The sequence below is a fragment of the Sesamum indicum genome, linkage group LG8, assembly GCF_026168435.1.
Source record: "Sesamum indicum cultivar Baizhima isolate 11 linkage group LG8, ASM2616843v1, whole genome shotgun sequence".
Taxonomy (NCBI): Eukaryota; Viridiplantae; Streptophyta; class Magnoliopsida; order Lamiales; family Pedaliaceae; genus Sesamum; species Sesamum indicum.
Window position 1 is genome coordinate 26163338 of NC_142664.1, and position 17321 is coordinate 26180658.

General features: G+C 34.7%; 2 protein-coding genes across 4 annotated transcripts; one reads left to right on the forward strand and one right to left on the reverse strand.

Annotated features, from left to right (window-relative positions):
- The first annotated feature begins 782 nt into the window (after window positions 1-782).
- Window positions 783-5009, forward strand: LOC105168904 (deSI-like protein At4g17486). 2 transcript variants are annotated; one of them, XM_020695783.2, is made up of 5 exons: window positions 783-851; window positions 1149-1403; window positions 3269-3559; window positions 3937-4017; window positions 4732-5009. In XM_020695783.2, the coding sequence occupies exons 2-5, from the start codon at window positions 1241-1243 to the stop codon at window positions 4872-4874; spliced, it is 678 nt and encodes a 225-aa protein (XP_020551442.1). In that variant the 5' UTR covers window positions 783-851; window positions 1149-1240; the 3' UTR covers window positions 4875-5009. The 2 variants fall into 2 exon arrangements, with proteins under 2 accessions (XP_020551442.1, XP_011087402.1); XM_011089100.3 differs by having other exon boundaries at window positions 3272-3559.
- A 1006-nt stretch (window positions 5010-6015) lies between these two features.
- LOC105169398 (mannosylglycoprotein endo-beta-mannosidase) lies at window positions 6016-17185 on the reverse strand. Of its 2 annotated transcripts, XM_020695874.2 has the most exons (12): window positions 17037-17185; window positions 16411-16875; window positions 15009-15147; window positions 13417-13635; window positions 11645-11703; window positions 10894-10942; window positions 10371-10601; window positions 8957-9126; window positions 8678-8882; window positions 7843-8508; window positions 7539-7766; window positions 6016-7094 (listed from the first exon to the last, which is right to left on the reverse strand). In XM_020695874.2, the coding sequence occupies exons 2-12, from the start codon at window positions 16554-16556 to the stop codon at window positions 6297-6299; spliced, it is 2910 nt and encodes a 969-aa protein (XP_020551533.2). In that variant the 5' UTR covers window positions 16557-16875; window positions 17037-17185; the 3' UTR covers window positions 6016-6296. The 2 variants fall into 2 exon arrangements, with proteins under 2 accessions (XP_020551533.2, XP_088739716.1); XM_088883590.1 differs by lacking the exons at window positions 16411-16875; window positions 17037-17185 and having other exon boundaries at window positions 13417-13580; window positions 15009-15442.
- Window positions 17186-17321: the final 136 nt, after the last annotated feature.

The window sequence follows — 17321 nt, forward strand, 5'->3', positions numbered from 1 at the left end:
CTTAGATTAATAATCAGTAAGAGACGAGCTTTTTTCAAGCAAGAGTGTGACTCTTTAACTCGCTCTAACGATAACCATACGCTCATAGTTCACCTGACTTAGTGACGACAATTTTCTTATTACACATTTTGATATATGTGTCGATGTAGTTAGGTTTTGACTTTTGATGATAACAAGTTGGTTATAGCCTATAGGGATTCTGGTCAGTAGCCCACCAACACACACAATGCAAACGTAATCCTCCTTTATAGATTTGTGAGTGTCATCCTTGCTTTTTTTTTTTTTTTTTTTAAACCCCAAAAAATATATACTTATCCTATCAAAGAATTTCATATACGTACAGAAAATGAGACATTCTTCTTACAAGTGTGTCTTAAAAATAAAAGTTTCAACAAGGTCATAGATGTTCATGTCTTAAATATTCTTAACTTGAAAAGTTTAAGACGAATGTCGTAAATACATATTTTGTTAGATATCTATATTTGACTTATGAATTTATCTATGTTTTATAATAAATAAATAAATAAAGATGAAAATTGCCTAATAAATAATATTTAATGAGGAAAGAATATTTAGATAACTCCAAGAGTAGGTATAACTCACAATTTATTAAAATATTTAACGCCATTAAAATTAATTGATTGAATGAAAATGCACGTGTGCATTATTTTAAAAATAGTATGGCTATTTTTGCTATTTTTAAATATGAAGGGACTTTTTCGTGAATTTAGTAAAATATCGGGGGTTTTATGAAATTAACGTAAAACATATGAACCCCGTCTCTCTCCTCCCTCATTCGGAGCTGTCATCATTCCGACATCACATAGACGAGTTTCCTCTTTCAATCCTCTGTAACTTCTCTCTTTCTCACTCTAAATTTTCTCTTTCTATATATATGCACAGATGGTTTTTTATGTATTTTTGGTAGCTACATTTTCTATGTGTTTATTTTATTACACACATTGGCCCTAGGCGTACAATCGTAATCATCGTTTTGGTGCTAACTGCTCTCTTATTCTTTATCCATTGAACTCCTGTTCCTCAAATCATTGATTCCTTTGTCACATTAAACTGGGATTTTCTAAAATTATTGATAATTCAAGTGATTTAGCTCCTTGTTTCCCATTTTTTTCCCCCTGGTTGATCAGGGTTTTTCGGGTTGTTTGGATGCTGAGCTCTGCAGATACAACAAGTGCGCACAGTCTGGAGCATTTTCTGTGGGGAGGAAGTGATAGACACCATGCGATTGTTTCCGGTTTCATCCAGCTCAGATAGTTCACCCACCGGGCAAAGCAGCTCGGGGAGAAGTCGGGCATTGGTGTACCTGAATGTATATGATCTCACTCATATAAACAGCTATCTTTACTGGTTCGGATGTGGAATTTTTCATTCTGGTATTGAAGGTATAATCGATTTTGCATTCATAATTCAATGATTAATTTATTTGTTAAAGCGCCTTTTGCTTGTTATGGACTGAGTTTACCAAAGCTTTGTCTTTATATGTATAATGCCGTGTAAATTAGGCATTCTAACCCCTTTTGATTGCCTGTTGATGGGCATTTTCCAGGAAAGTTATTATCTTAATTTGGCCAATTTTTGATTGGTAGTAGTTGGACACCAGTGAGACCTTATGCTATTATTTTAACATTTTCTTAAAGATTCATACTTCTTTGGAAAAAAAGTAATTACCTTTCCCTGTTTTAGTTGGGTATGGGCATTAAGGAGGAATATACACTGCTAGAAGAGTTTGTGTATTTTGATTTCTTGCAAACTTTGCAGATAATGAATGCTTGAAATTGTTTTAACTTTTTTTTTTAGGCTGATCACTACTGTATAATTACTGTAGGGTAATATCAGGTGATAGCACAACACTTCTCAGGATTAAGAGTGGCTTAATATGTATCTAAGTATGAAATGAGTTATATGCTCGGAGATCGCATGCATCTAGGAGTGTGCCTCTGTAGCTAACTGCTTGAAAGGCTTCTCAAACTTCTTCAGCTGATGTAAAAGGAGGTTAGAATAAGTAGTCAAACAAGAAAACAAGAAACAATTATGTGCCTCTTATTTATCCCTATGTATGATTGACGGTACATAACTGGTCTCTTTTGTCTGTCGCTGTGACAACATTAAATGACAACTTGGTGGTTTGACTTTTGATCCCCCAAATTTATCTCTTCTTGAAGCCCCAGAATTTTACAACTTGAATAATTTCCGAGGAAAGCTATCATATTGCTGCTTCTATCGACACCAAATATGAACAGTGTGTCATGTGGTTCCTATAGCTAGTCTCTGACATACTTTTGTCTGTCCTGGATCAGGGATTTTAATTTCCGTACTCAAGGAAAGAATGTCTGAATTGACTTCACTCACATGGTTATTATTTGCTTTACCATATCATGTGACAAGCATATTATGTGATTATCATGTATTCCAAATCCCCAAGATCAAATCTTCTATTATTCATTCAAATTGGGGACAGACAGTACTGCATGAATTAACATTTTACTTTTAGGCAGTTACTGCTATATTCAATGTGAATACTCAGGGTGCCACGTGCTTAAATCCGTCATACCTCCTACAGAAACTTATATTAGTCATTAATGTCTTCCTCATTTCTAGCTAGAAAGTCTGAGGAGACATCATAGTGTTGCGCAAATGACAGTTGCATGTCTATGTTATTTAAGTTTTCTGGTAAAATTTTGGAGAAATTCTTTTTTACTATTTAACTTGGGAGATACCGTTATTTTATGTTTACTTGGTATGGGCCGCTTCCTTTGGTTAGGTTAAAAAATGAAGGTAGCATGTATCTTTTGTGACTGTTGTTTGTGTTTGAATTTTATGGTTTCTGCAACTAGTATATGTCAAATACGATTTTGTATCTAAACCATTAAATACTGAAAATTACATATCTAGCATGATTATGGCAACACATATGAGATATTTTGTCGTATATGCCTTCATCATGTTACATTATTTTTGTGGGAAGCATCTTTGCGATCTGTAGCAAAAGAATACAATTAGGTCCTAGGTGAAATTAGTAGTTACCTTAAGAATATTTCGCTGTTGGATGTAATCCATTATAAAGCTAAGCAATCCAGACATGATGGAACTATTGGTGACCTTTTCATTTGAATGGAACATAAGGCTTTCTGGAAGCACTTTCTTGACCTGTTTTTGTCATATTTGTATGTGGTGGCTTTGTGTTATATGTTTCCTCTTCGTGTTAATCTTTTAATCTTTAGTAATAAATTTTCTCAATTTAATGAAGTAGCACATGGTCTGGAATATGGATTTGGAGCTCATGAGTACCCATCCAGTGGAGTGTTTGAGGTTGAACCTAGAAGCTGCCCAGGTTTTATCTTTAGACGCTCAATCCTTTTGGGAAGCACTGAGCTGTCTCGGTCGGAATTTCGGTCATTCATGGAGTATCTTTCCAACAAATATCATGGGGACACATACAATTTGATTTCTAAGAATTGCAATCATTTCACTGATGAAGTTTCTATGCGTCTTACTGGCAAACCCATACCTGGGTGGGTGAATCGGTTGGCTCGACTAGGTGAGAAATAAAATTTCTCTTATTTCTTACACCAATGTTTGAAGCTAAGTTGTCTGGTGTGATCTCTATCAAGGGCAAAATGACACCCATATTTTTATCAGTGCTTAATTTCTAGTATTTGTTGGTATGATATATGATTAAACTCATAATTAGCTTCTGACCCTCTGGCACAACTCATATATTAAGCCATTATGCCCTTAAAGCATAGGTATTGCCATTTCTTAAATAAGCTCCCTCTCTTCCAACCAATACAGTTTAAAACGGAAAGAGGAAAAGGAAGAGAGAGAGAGAGACAGATCTTGTAAGAACTTTTTAGTGTGAGTGGGATGTCTAATGGTCTAAACTATCTCTCGTTTCCCGCTCCTCTGTAATTTCAGGTTCTTTTTGTAATTGTCTGTTGCCTGAAAGGATCCAGTCTACGTCAATCTCACGTGTTCCTGATTTTGAAATCTATTCAGGCAAGTGTTTGATATTTTTTGGCTGTTCAGATATGGTATATATGCTTTATCATTTAGTCATCATGTGTTATTTGTATGAGATTATCCTTTCCTACATATATATCCATGATCATCTGGGAGTGAAACTAGAAACTAAAGTTGTGCGGAAGAAAATAGAAAATTGCTGAATCAAGTTGTCTGTGAAGATGTCACCAAATAATCTTGGAATTTCTCTACCATGCTTATTGAAGAATATGGATCAAATCAGCATGACACCTGTAAAATATGTTTCATTTTGTTCTTACATTATTAGTTTAATACTTTTTATAATCTCAAATTTTCTCAAACAATTATGAAAAACAGAACTAAAAGGTGTCCTTTTTAATTATATAGAAAACATAATGCGTGATTATAAAAATTTGACTAGTTAACTGATATCTGTTACAAATTTAAGTTTGACAGTAATGTTTTGTTTTAAGTTTATTTCGGAACGCTTTGCTGTGTAGTGATGAGTTGTGACTTGTGCTATTTGTATTTTCCTGTAATTTTACTACCTTTTAGAACTTTCATAGCATCATTTAATTTATATTACCTGATAATAGTTTTGTACTCCGACCAATACACAACATCAATCGGTATTACTGTTGCTACTACTACTTGAACCATGCCTGTGATTTTATATCTCCAACATATTTGTTTTGCTTGTTCTAACGTATTTTACATTTTCTGAAGCAGAAGATGGAATTGATTCTGGCGGGTCATCTGCAACAGAAGAGAGTGAAGAGGAGGATCTAAGTCATCATCTCTTTAGCACACCAGATGGTGATGTGGAAGTTTTGCAAGACAGACCAGTAAGGCTAGCGAAAGATATTCTTTGATTTATATTTTTCTCTCTAAAATTTCTTAATTATGAACGTGTTGTCTTGTTTGTACAAGTAGTGTGTAAATCTCCTTTGTATTTCGCCAAACAGTGTAGTATCAATCAATCTATTCGAGTGTCTTTGTTCTTGATATTTTATGAGGTGCATAGTTTCTGTATAATTTATTTAAGGGTAAATTATATTTTGCTATCCGAATTATGTTCGTTTTTACATTTTAACATCTAAACTTTTTTTTTGGTCAACTTATCATCTCAACTTTGTGAAATTTGCACTTTGCTATACATGATATATTGTTGTTGATTTTTCTGCCGAGAAAACATAACATAATGTGCATGCGTGAATAAAATCACATCACATAACCCTTAAATATTATATGCGCGATGTTTTTCTATATCTATATAAAAATATGAATAGTTTCTTTCTTTTTTTGGTTGGCTAAGTTACCCTTGTGATACTATTCTTTTTAAGGATAAAAATTGTAAAACAATATACTTATTAATTCCTATTAACTACTTTTCACATTATTCATATTTATTGCTTTTCACATTATATTTATTTACTCATTATTTTTTATTATTTCTATTCATAATATAATATACTTACTAGATAAAAAAATACTCCTATGATATAACATGAAATGACTCAAAAAATCATCAAAATGGAAAGGATTTAATGTGGAGAAATTACTTGGCATATTAATGAGAATTAGTTAGATCACTTGACATATTAAAATTGGTTAGATAACAAATGAAAATCAACTAAATGAATCTTCATGTTAGATTACAACTTTTCTTGGATCTAAAACTCTCTCTTAGTTAAGCAACTATTAGTATCATGTTCTAAATGAGTAGACATGCATCAGTTGTTCTTCATTGTGCATTACTACAATAACAAGTCACTCGCTGTTCCCATAGTGGCTTCCCTATCTTTTAGAAAGTCGCAATGTAATTCTCGCCCTGTCAATAGTTTGGATAGACTAGATGCACTGATGGTGAAGAAAGACTAAAACAATTATATCTGGACCAAACCGAAATCCATGGTCGTGCTCCCAGCAGTTGCCTGGGATGGGCAGCAGGGGAAGCGAAGGCAAAACTAAGTAGACAATTAGACACAGAATCATACAGCAATGCAAAATAAGCATATGAAAAGGACAGCAATCAAGCCCATTAGCTTAGATGTTTGCCTGCCTGATAGTATTGCAGATAGTAGGTTTTAGTAGATCTATGGTACAAAGTATTATATCATCTTTTGGAGATTACAGTTTATCATACATACCAGGATGCATAACCTAGTATGAAACTGGGGAGTCTTGGCTCGAATTATTGATGAACTGAATTAATAATGACCAACAATATCCACAGAGATTGATGAAAGAAATCGGGCACCCAACAAACTGCTTTAACTGTAGTGCAACTGCAGCTACAGAACAGTATGCCCATCTTGGTAGTTCCAACCATGAAGTATAATATGAGGAGTAATACCCTGGGGAGCCTCAAAGTTGAGGTGCACTGTCATTAATTCCCCAGGTACCAGTGAGAAATAGTTGTCAGAATAATGAACAGGCAAAATGCGAACATCTTCACTGTCTGTGTTACCCGTTTTTGAAGCATGGACAGAGAAATGAAGAAAGAAGGCTACTCCAGCATGAGATCCACTGATTTCGATAACTCTCTTACCACTGGTTTCCGTAGAGAAGTTCTTCCATATCCTCTGCAATAAACTTAGCTCCTTTTTCTTCTCAGGCACATTCAATACAGCTTCGGATGAAGGCACATCAAAATCTCTGCTGCCACCTTTTGCAAAGAAATTGTTATTATGGATTAGACTTCTTGAGTCTGACTTCTTTGATGTATTCTCTATATGCATTCTGACCTCATAGCTGGACCCTCTTATGAAAGTCAGAGAAGTAATTTTGAGGGAAATTTTATTTTTCTTGTATGATTCAAGGAGCTTGAAGTCACCTCCTGGCAGATGTAACCAATAAAAGTTTCTTGATAATACATTGCAGTCTGACATTTTATAGAGTTTAAGAAGAAGAAAATATATGGGTTTGGGGGTTTCAGACTTAGGATACTTCATCTCGAAAATAGATACTGTTCGTTTGGATGGTACAGTGAGCTTGTCAAGGGCTTGGTAGTACGGACAACCACCTTCGAGGTCCCAAACTGAGGCTTCTATTGCCACCTCAGATATTTCATCTGATGTTGTGTTGACTACCTGCATGGTAATTTTTTTCATTTGGATAAATCAACTTATGAATATAGGAAAAACACAAACATGTATAAAATGTATCCTATACACATCAAGGGATTTCCGTGGCTTAAACAACACATCTTACAAGCAGAGACTTCTTGACAACTATAATATACTGTTTATAAGATGATTAAAGTAGAAATGTGTATGCTTTACAAAATCTCTTACTCTATTGATATGTCTGCTTGATAAAACTATGTATTTGTTAACAGGAAAACAATCATTCAGTAAAAATAGGCACTGGTAGCTCAAAAAGGTTGCACAGAGATGTTGATGCCTAAGCACACAGTCTGACGTAGCTCTTTTCTATCTTTTGTAAATGCATAATAGCAGAAGAAAGTTACAGAATAAGAAAATAATGTTAAGACTCACCCTAAATACTCATCAAACTATTGGGTGTATGTTTACCTCTACAAAATATGTTGCCAAATTCAGCTGGACATGAATTGGTTCTGCAGCACAGCGACAGCCATAGAAACCTGCTGTTTGCTCATGGAGATGATCATACAACTGGCCTCTCAGACCTGTCCAAGGGTTTTGGGTTTTCCAAATGAGGACACCTGTATATTTGCTCCACATGCGAGAGGCCCAACCTTCTAAGAGAGCTCTATATTGGGTATAATTAACCAATTGTGCCTGAAATATATCAATTAAGTTGACAAAAGAAAAGATAGATAGTAGCATTTCAGGAGTCATAAATATTTAAGTATACCTTAAGACAAAAGTCGTCAAGATCCCTTGGTGTTCCATATAGTAGAATTTGATTGTCAGCCGATTCTGGTTTTGAATGTGGAATGTACTTGTGATAGGTCCAAACAGGATTGGGCACTTCCTCTATACAACCATTAGGCAATTCTCTGAACAGAGGAATCTGCCATCCCTGTGGAGGAATTGTGGCTCTGATAGTAGCTGCCACAGGTGTTCCTACAGAACCAACCTCAGGATTGAAACCATAGCTGTAAAAGTCATCCTTAAAGAAGTTCTCAGGATGTTGAATTTCATAGGGACCTTTAGTAAAATCCCCCTTGCCATTAGCAAAGCCATCCCACATGGCTCCTTGGACATAGATACGTGTGCCGTCCAGATATTCACTTGGGTCCATCAGTAACAGGGTCTCCTCCTTAGAATACTTCCAGTCGATAGAACTTTCAAAATAGGGGTGCAGTTGTAGATCCTTTTTCAAAGCTGTATTGATATCATCAGGTGGAGCTCGTTCATTGCCTCCAACCCATAGAGCAAGACTGGGATGATTTCTTAGCAACTTCACAGTGTCCCTGGCACACAGCAAAAAGAGGTCATGGTCCAATGGACCAACTGGATTTGATATTGGGACGCCTTGTCCATCACAATCTCCAGTTATCCAGAACTCTTGCCAAACCTACAAAATAGCTAAAATCTCATGTACTCTGTCTTACTATTCAACTTGGGTAGTAAAATTTTAAAGCAAAGCCAGCCACTGCATTTTAAATACTTCTGCAATGACACAAATGCAAACATAAACACATTGATAGACATCGATGCATGCACAGGGAGGTAGAGGAACTAACGAGAAGACCATAAATGTCACAGTAGTGATAGAACTCAGGCCTTTCAGCAAGTCCACCACCCCAACAGCGAATCATGTTCAAGTTCATGTCAGCATGAAATTTAATATCTGTTTTATAACGTTTCTCTGAGAGCCGTAGCAACCCGTCTGACAAAATCCAATTACCCCCACGGATAAATATTGGCTGGCCATTGACCTTAAACAGCCTGCACACATGTAAGATCAGCTTGGTTTCACATGCATAAAGAGTTACTTGTATCAATCCAGGAAATGTTAATACCTTCCACCAGTACTGCTATCTATATGGCTCTCAATCTTACGGAACCCAAAATGCTGGGTCCATGAGTCAGACTCTCCGTTACCTCTCACATCAACAGTTATTTCTACATTGTAAAGGGATTGCTCTCCCATGCCATTGGGCCACCACAGATTGGGTTTATAGAAGAATATCTGCAGAAAAAACAATTAAGCATTCAGAGGAAACCTGTAACTGTGAGCAAACAACTTACTTACTAGTACCAAAATACTTCAAACAAATTGATTCAGTTTCCCTCTGGATAACTCATAGCTCATGCTTGAGAAGAGTAAGCTAGTAAATAACATTATAAATAACTGGATATCAAATCTCACCATGCCGTACAAGGTAAGAAAACTACCATCAACAGGGATTTGTAGGAAATCACCCACCCTTGAACGGAAAGAAGAGGAAAGGAAAGAGACAGCATTATCTGTTCTCTTCGTATGGTTGACAGTCTCTGATTTATAGCAAGTGAATTTTCAGCATTTCTCACATAGTTTTCAACTATCATGTTTTGGTTGTCAGTCTCTCACTTACTGAAAGTGAATTTTCAGAATTTCTCCTTTCCATACTTTTCATACTAATATGTTTCAGGGAACGAGCCTCTTTGTATCTTTTATATGATATCTAGCAACCTTACTGCTCAACTTTGGAGCGATATGACCACTTGTTAAGGTCACTTTTTACTTCTATCAAGCAGTTATCTTCATGACAACTTAAAGAATTACAGCTTTCCTGAAAGGAAAAATAATAGGGGGGAAAAGATAGTGAGAAGAAAGAAACTCCAACAGAGGATAAGCACCCTATTGCTGCACATAATGGAAACTCTTAGTTCATCTTTGTGTGAAGATTCTCCCAAGTAAAAAAGGAAAAAGAGAAAAATCCAAGTGGTCACTGCCTACAAACTCCCCTACTCTGGACAGAAAATATATCTTTCTTCTATAATCTTCATGAAATTAGCTCTTAAGAATTCATATTGTTTGCTATTAACCTGCAAACACTATACTTAATGCTGTTAATGTATAAGAAGGATCATCTGTGAGGAAGATGTCCAAGACTAGAAGTTGCACTTTTGTTGCTATTTCAAGCATTTTTTTGAAGGTAAATTCACGTGGCTGAACATTTCAATATGGACATCAAATTTCTACCTATCATCATATTCACAACCTGGACATTTATCATTTGGAAGCTCCTTCAATTCATATTTCTAATTTCATAAATCCTCAAGAATGATTTCTCTATTGAAGACCGATTGGGGCAGGAATATTCAGATGATTCTTGAAATCATGATCAGTGAAGTAATAATAACAGTAAGCATAGATTAGATAGAAAGGCACAGAGAAAAGAAAAAAATTACATGCCATACATTGTCAGTGAAAGGAACTCAGAAACCAACCTCAGGTAATGTGTACTGAACTTGGGACTCAGCAGGAATTGACAGATTCTGAGTCTGAAGATGCTCTACCATGCACGTATCCCCTTCTAGTTCAGTTGCAACCTGGACATTCAGAGAACACTCAGCAACCCAGTTGCTTTTGTTCACCAACTCCAAGTTGCTATGAAGGTACACCCGCTTATAATTGTCAAAGAATGATGAGACTAAGTGTGGATCTACTATCTTCACTGGCTGCATTAAACATAAAAGAAACAGAAGTATGAAAGGAAATAAAATTGTTGTTGGAATAAACACAGACATATAGGCTCACAATAGTGATTCCTTATACAAACGTAGACTACATCCACCAGATGTGGCGAAATAATGCAATATCTCTACTCTCACCTGTTAACATTATTCTTTAATAACAAATTTAAATAGGTCAAATAGCATTATTTGGAAGAACAGAAGAAAAGACAACTAAGAACATGATATGACTGCATAGTAATAGAAAATAATTGAAAGATTAAGTTAAATAACTTACCCCAGTCACAGAAAGAAAAACCTCATCCCAGATGCCCGTGTTTCTATCCCTGAAACAAGGAGAAAAACAAAATTTGAAGTCCTGTCTTTTGCATGTATTCAGATCAGAAACTCTTCAAAATATTGCTCAACTTCTCTTGATACTCTGAACTGATGCTTTAAGCCTTTAACATCTAATTAAAATCTTAAGGCAAGGAACCTGAATTCTTGTACATAATTAAGTATGAATTATTCAAAAAAAAAAAAAAAATTCCAGTGAAAGAAAAACAAACAAGCATCATCATATCACATTGGACGCTCTCAGTACAAGAAACCAGGAAATGTTTGGGTTAAAATATAAAACCAGTTCAGAAGAAATATATTGAATTCGCTTGAGCAAATCACTCCACAAGTCAAGCAAACTTAAAAACTGATCTTTGAAGTTGGAGATAGTTTCAGTTCAGGTTTAGCTCAATCCATTTCAGCAAAAATATTTTCCTTTTCTCTTTCTTGACAAGAAAGCAAACGGGGCACTCTTAGAAATATTGACAATTTCAGGATGACAACTTCTTTTATATGACTTCCACTTTCATGCACAAAAGAAACCCATGCTATATCTAAACCATGGTTACCACAATACTCTATCAGAGAAAATTTCTGTTGAACACCACATGAAGAGAAACTCCTGTTTAATAAACATGTAACCTCTTCATCTCCATTTTGGAACTGTGGGATATTAATCTATTAGGGTAAATGAGAACAGAAAAAATTACCTTATAGGAGCCATCCAATCCCATCCCTCAACATATTGTGCTGCAACATCTTTCCTAATCTACATAGAAAATCATAAGGCACAGCTCCTTCAGAATAGAGCATAGAAGATTGCATAAATGTGAATATACAAATAGTTTGGCCCAAAATGCGAGCAGAGGCAAACAACATAACCCTAATTATTTTAGGATAATTTAGGGCTCAAAGAGTAATTAAAGAATAAATTTGGTACAATGGGATTTTTCATAAATCAGAGTGCATAATAAATCTTTTAAGGAAAAATTACTTAACCGAATTAAATCACATGTTATTTCTCTAAGGTTACAGAAAAGTTTATCCTGAAGAATAAGGAAGATGCACTCCTCATTTTTGTTTCCAAGTAAAATGCATGCTTGAAAATGGCAATGTGAGGATGAGAAATTTTGAGGGCTTTCCAAGTAAAATCACATGTTATTTCTCTAATAGTGCGATCCTCGGATGGATTCTCAAGATTATTTTGATAATGTAATATAGCCTCATTATGAAAGGGAATAATGGTGTAATAATTTTAATGGGATGATGTAACGACATAAAAGTGACATAATTAGGAAATGACTGAATGGAAACCACAATCTTGTTGAGGATGTTTCTACTGATTCCATACTTTTAAGGTGATTTAGGTATGATCTAGAATGATGATAAGTTACCATTTGATGCTACTTAAGCAAACTTTAACACGCTAACAATACAACTTGAGGTCTGAGAAGCTCAGGCATCAAGAGTCCACCTAGGAGATGTTAAGAACAAATCTTATTAGGCATCAACCATGAAAGATTCTTTTTATGACTGAAGTGGGTTCACAGACTCCAAGTGAACAAGAGCTACTGAACTTAACAGATATAGTATGGTCCTCGATTTGTCATCTGAAAACTTTTCAACTGATGCAACTTCAAGACCACTTCCCAAAATAGGTTGTTAAAACATGCATTATTGGTTTTTGGAAGGAACTAGTATTTTGTAAATTTTTTAAGAGACATTGCCCGAGGATAATTTAAAGATCTTGGACAGACTTTTCCTTCCTGGAACCAGTTTTTTACGTTAATGTGTTATATCTATAATGCACAGACACTTTGAAAAATTACCGGATGCAGTGTCGGATACAGACACGTGAGGACACAACATCGGCGTGTCCGAAAGTTAAGAAAAGAAAGAAAAAAAAAGGTACACAGAGTCGGACACATCTGTCGGCGTGTCTGACACGTTTGGAATTTTTTTTTTATAATTTAAAAAAAATTTGAGCTGTTTTTAAGAAAAAATGAATTTTAGGATAAATACAAAGGAAAAAGAATTAACTCACTTATCTTAAACTAAAACTATTATGATGAAATTACTAAAAACTTGAGAGATATTCATGATAATTTAAGTAATTTAAATTATTAGAAAATTTTAAAATAAACTGATTATGTATATCTTTTAAGCCACATTCGATTAAAAATGTAGATGTAAGACATGCTTATTTTATATTTAATCTTAATATTTTTCATATTGTATATTTTAGTTTTATGAAAAACTGAGAATATATATAATAAAAATATATATTATATAGCCGTGTCAGTACCGTGTCGTGCCTTAATTTTTTTATATTTTCTGTGTCATTGTGTCCGTGTCGTATAGTATCTGTATCCATGTATCATAGTGCTACATGTATCGGAAATGTTTATTTCTGATATAATTGTGAACAATTGCGGAAGTATCTCAAAATGAAAATGCATCTTTCAAGGAAATCAAGTCATACCTCATGACCACCAGCTTCAGGAGAAATTCTTCCAGGATGATCAGGAGGGTAAACCAGGACGGCCAGCATATTTTCACCATCAGGCTTTACGATATCAGTTACATCAATAGAATGTCTTCGGAACATCCCCTTTGGTAGGACCTCTTTGCGCCCATTCAAATAAACTTCAGCGGAGTAATTTATAGCACGAAAATTTAGATCCACATACTGATTGGTCGACTGAAATCAATTTCAAAGATCAAGCATAAGAGACAGAAGTGTTGTGGTTTAACACCTTAAAGTCTGCAGTTAAAGCAGAACTTTCCTGGAGAATAATTAATAAGTTTAACCCAATAATAGCGTAGTGAATAGAGAAACCCTGAACCACAACAGTAATAACTTTCTCTAATACTATACCATCCTTATCATTATCAACCCCAGCCCAAACCTTCCTGAAGAAAAACAAACTTGAAACTGTTATTACCCACAGCGCCAACAAGAGTAATAACAAACCTCATTAAATTTGTACAGAAAAAATATGACATGCCTTTCCACTCAAAAATTGCAGCAACTTTCTTATGCTTCTGCACTATAATTGCTACTCCACGGAACCTTTTCCTTAAACTGAAGATCTTAAGTGGCATATGATGACTCATTTCTAAAATTCATATATTTATCAAATTCATGATGACCTCTGGAGGTGTATTATGGATACTGGTATCTAAATAGTTTTTGGTGCTTCATAATCAATCTTAAAACATCATTACAATCCCGTGTTTCGTGCTGATTAATCTCATCCAAACATTACCACAATATCTCACAGGAATGCAGGAATGGCAATATACATGCATTTAGTTTTTTCTGCTCAATAAATAACTTAAACTTAATTAGTACTGCTACTCACAAATTTTCTGAGAAACTGCTATTACCGAAAAGGGAAGATGAGCTTTGTTCCAAATCAATCTAGACAATCAAATGTTTAAATATTTCGGATTTCAGCTTCAGGATAACTAGTACGTCTGCTTCCTGACTCATGAATCAGCTCTGACATAAGATTATAATATTGATTCAGCAGGTTAATAGTTCTCTTCTTGTAGCTTTCAGATAAATACCATTCACTTTTGCATATACAGCTAGGCGCCTATAATTTTTGAAAGGGCTGTGTTCCAATGTGACGTTTCAGTAACATCCTTTTCCTCTAAAAGCTGTAAGGGGGGGAAAAAGTTTCACAAAGTAAAAAGAAAGTAGGTGGCTTGGTAGGGTAGAACATATGCCAGTGATCAATGCTTAAGCTAATTTCAAGCACAAAACTAAGGCTTCAAGTCCCTGTTAGCATTTACCATTGTATACTTTGACCATCTAATAACAGCAATTGGAGAAAGTGACGAGAGGAAATTTTCACTTATTCCACCAAGATTATGAGGTAAAAGTATGAACATTTATCAGATATCCAAAGACTCTTCAACGAGAAAATCTATAAAATAATCTTGCAAATAAATAAACATCACTTGCATGTATAAAAACCACAAAGTACTGATAATACAACATCACAAGAAGATATGCCTGTTAAGCAAAACACTACTGCAGATGATTTAGGCCAACAGACCACTTACCAACTTGCATTCAAATGTTGTGAAAAACCAGAAAGTGTAATACTGCCTCCCAGAATCAGCAATATCGATAATCAACTCGTTTTCTAACCCATAGAAGGGATCCGGCACAAGCTTGTTCTTCAAAAGGGTCGCCAAAACACTGACAACATCCAAAATCAACCAGCTTTAGTTGTGGAGGTAAAGTAGTTGTGTTATAATTCATTCAAAAGAAAAAAGAAACTATTCACTTTATTTTTAATAAATATAGAGAAATTAAAATGAAGTACAATAAGAAATAAAAAGAATAAAATAAGATATGCACAAAGATTTAAGAGTTTTTGTTGTTTATAGAAAAAGAAAGCATGATAATAAATTAAGTCCAACAATATAAACCAGAAGAAAAAGATTTAATCTATTTATAACAATAAAATTGGATTATAAAGATTTATCGATTACTTTGTGTCTACAGTCGTACAAACTTTAAATTGGTATTATTTTAATCTTATTATGTATAATTCCAAAAAGTAACTTTCATGCACCTCCTATTTTCTTTTGGGGAAAAAAATTAGAAAAACGTGCGAATAAAATAAATATGAGTAGATCGCATAGAGATAGAAAGAAAGAAATAAAAAAAAAAATAGTAGTATCCAACTTTTAATAATTAATCAAATGGTTAATAAACATAGAATGTAAATGCCAAATTTAATACTTGGAGAAGGTGTTTGCCAAAAACCCAATGCTCAACAGAAGTAGATGCAAAATACCATTCTTGGTATTATTAATTGGGCAATGACTCATTGCCAAAATGCAAATATCATACCTTTATTTTGCAAGGTAGGAGTATAATTCAATTCCATCCTTGATATTTTAGCGCAATTTCAAACTCATCCATGTCTTTTTAATTGATTTCACCAAATTATGTGATTTTTCAAAATTACATTTCTAAAAGTTTTTTTTATTGACACGAATCATTTTGGTCCTGACATTTAAATTTCAATTGTAACTTAGTACCTTACATATAAGTTTGCCAAAAAAAAAATTTAATATTTTTGTCCAAGTATTAAGTCTTTCCAAAATATTCTCACATGAAAAACAATGAATATTATGCATGGGAAACAATATTTTTTAAAAATACTTTTTCATTTATTAATAGTTTTGTAAAAATATATGTTTATCTTTGTAACAGTTTTATTTATGAAATAATTTAGTCTCTATATATTTTCTTTTAACATTTTCTCCAAGAGTAAGTTTTATATTTGAAATTAACATAGAGATTAATTTGAAATCAATTGGAAAAGACACGGATGATTTTGAAGTTGTGGTGAAAAGGCTGTAATGAAAATGAATCCTACCATGATCATATTGGCACAAAAGAAACCCAGTCAGATCAATTAATTAATGGGAAAGAGAGGAATAAAATTACGTTCCAGGCACCACAGCTTCCATCCATGGGGACTGATGAGAAGGAGGGTGGGTGGTGGTGAGCTCCGCTCCGGTGAGGTTGACCTCAGTGGATCGTGCCGCCAGCCACCCTTTGTCCAGAACTCTCTTTCCTATCGCCGACGCCATCAAACAGCCGACGAATCACTTTGAGAAACCAAGTCAAAATAGCTATGGTGCGAGTGAAAGAATGATAACCAGAAGTTCCTCGAGGATTCAGGAATTGAACCAAACTTGAAGAAGAATTCCTTCACATCCCCAATTATAAAGAGGGAAAGTCGGTTGCGAAGAATCGAAATCCCAAGGGATTTCACTACTACGGAATCAGATTTACCCAGCTCCATGCAAATTGCAGTAACAGATTGCAGGAGAAAATGGAAAATAAACCGTAGGAGCCGCGTGATTGCTTGGAACTCTGAGGAGTTGCAGCAATCCAGAACACCAAGTCCTTCACACACACGCACACACAGAGAGGAATTGGATTAATTAGCTCAATCAAATGTATACATCTGAAATCAAATATAATTAAGTTCCCGCTGAAATTTGCAACAGAATTGCAGTAATAGAATTAGTAACCAAAAATGGGAAATAATTTTGTTTTTTAATTACCTGATGACATAAATATGGGAATTAAATTTAATTGGGGATTGAATTCAAGCCTTGTCCTAGCTTTAACCTGTACGCTCACAGGAGATGAGGACTATTTAATGGGAAAGAGAGGTTGAAATTCTGTCCTAAATAGTCTCCCCAAAAATTCTCTTTTGGCACACTGTCCCCATTCTTCTCAAACCCCATAATTAAGAACTTTGAGTCTTGAGTCCTTTATTCTTTATTAGGTTAGAGTTTGTTTTCATACTTGTTTTAGTGAGAGGATGAATGAGCTGCTCATCTCCA

Coding starts and splice junctions, on each gene's coding strand:
- LOC105168904 (XM_020695783.2), top strand. CDS start 1,241: ATGCGATTGTTTCCGGTTTCATCCAGCTCAGATAGTTCACCCACCGGG. Junction 3,560..3,936: donor GAATCGGTTGGCTCGACTAG/GTGAGAAATAAA, acceptor CTGTAATTTCAG/GTTCTTTTTGTAATTGTCTG. Junction 4,018..4,731: donor TGATTTTGAAATCTATTCAG/GCAAGTGTTTGA, acceptor TTTCTGAAGCAG/AAGATGGAATTGATTCTGGC.
- LOC105169398 (XM_020695874.2), bottom strand. CDS start 16,556: ATGGCGTCGGCGATAGGAAAGAGAGTTCTGGACAAAGGGTGGCTGGCG. Junction 7,767..7,842: donor TTGACGACTTTTGTCTTAAG/GTATACTTAAAT, acceptor GATATATTTCAG/GCACAATTGGTTAATTATAC. Junction 7,095..7,538: donor TGGCAACATATTTTGTAGAG/GTAAACATACAC, acceptor ATTACCATGCAG/GTAGTCAACACAACATCAGA.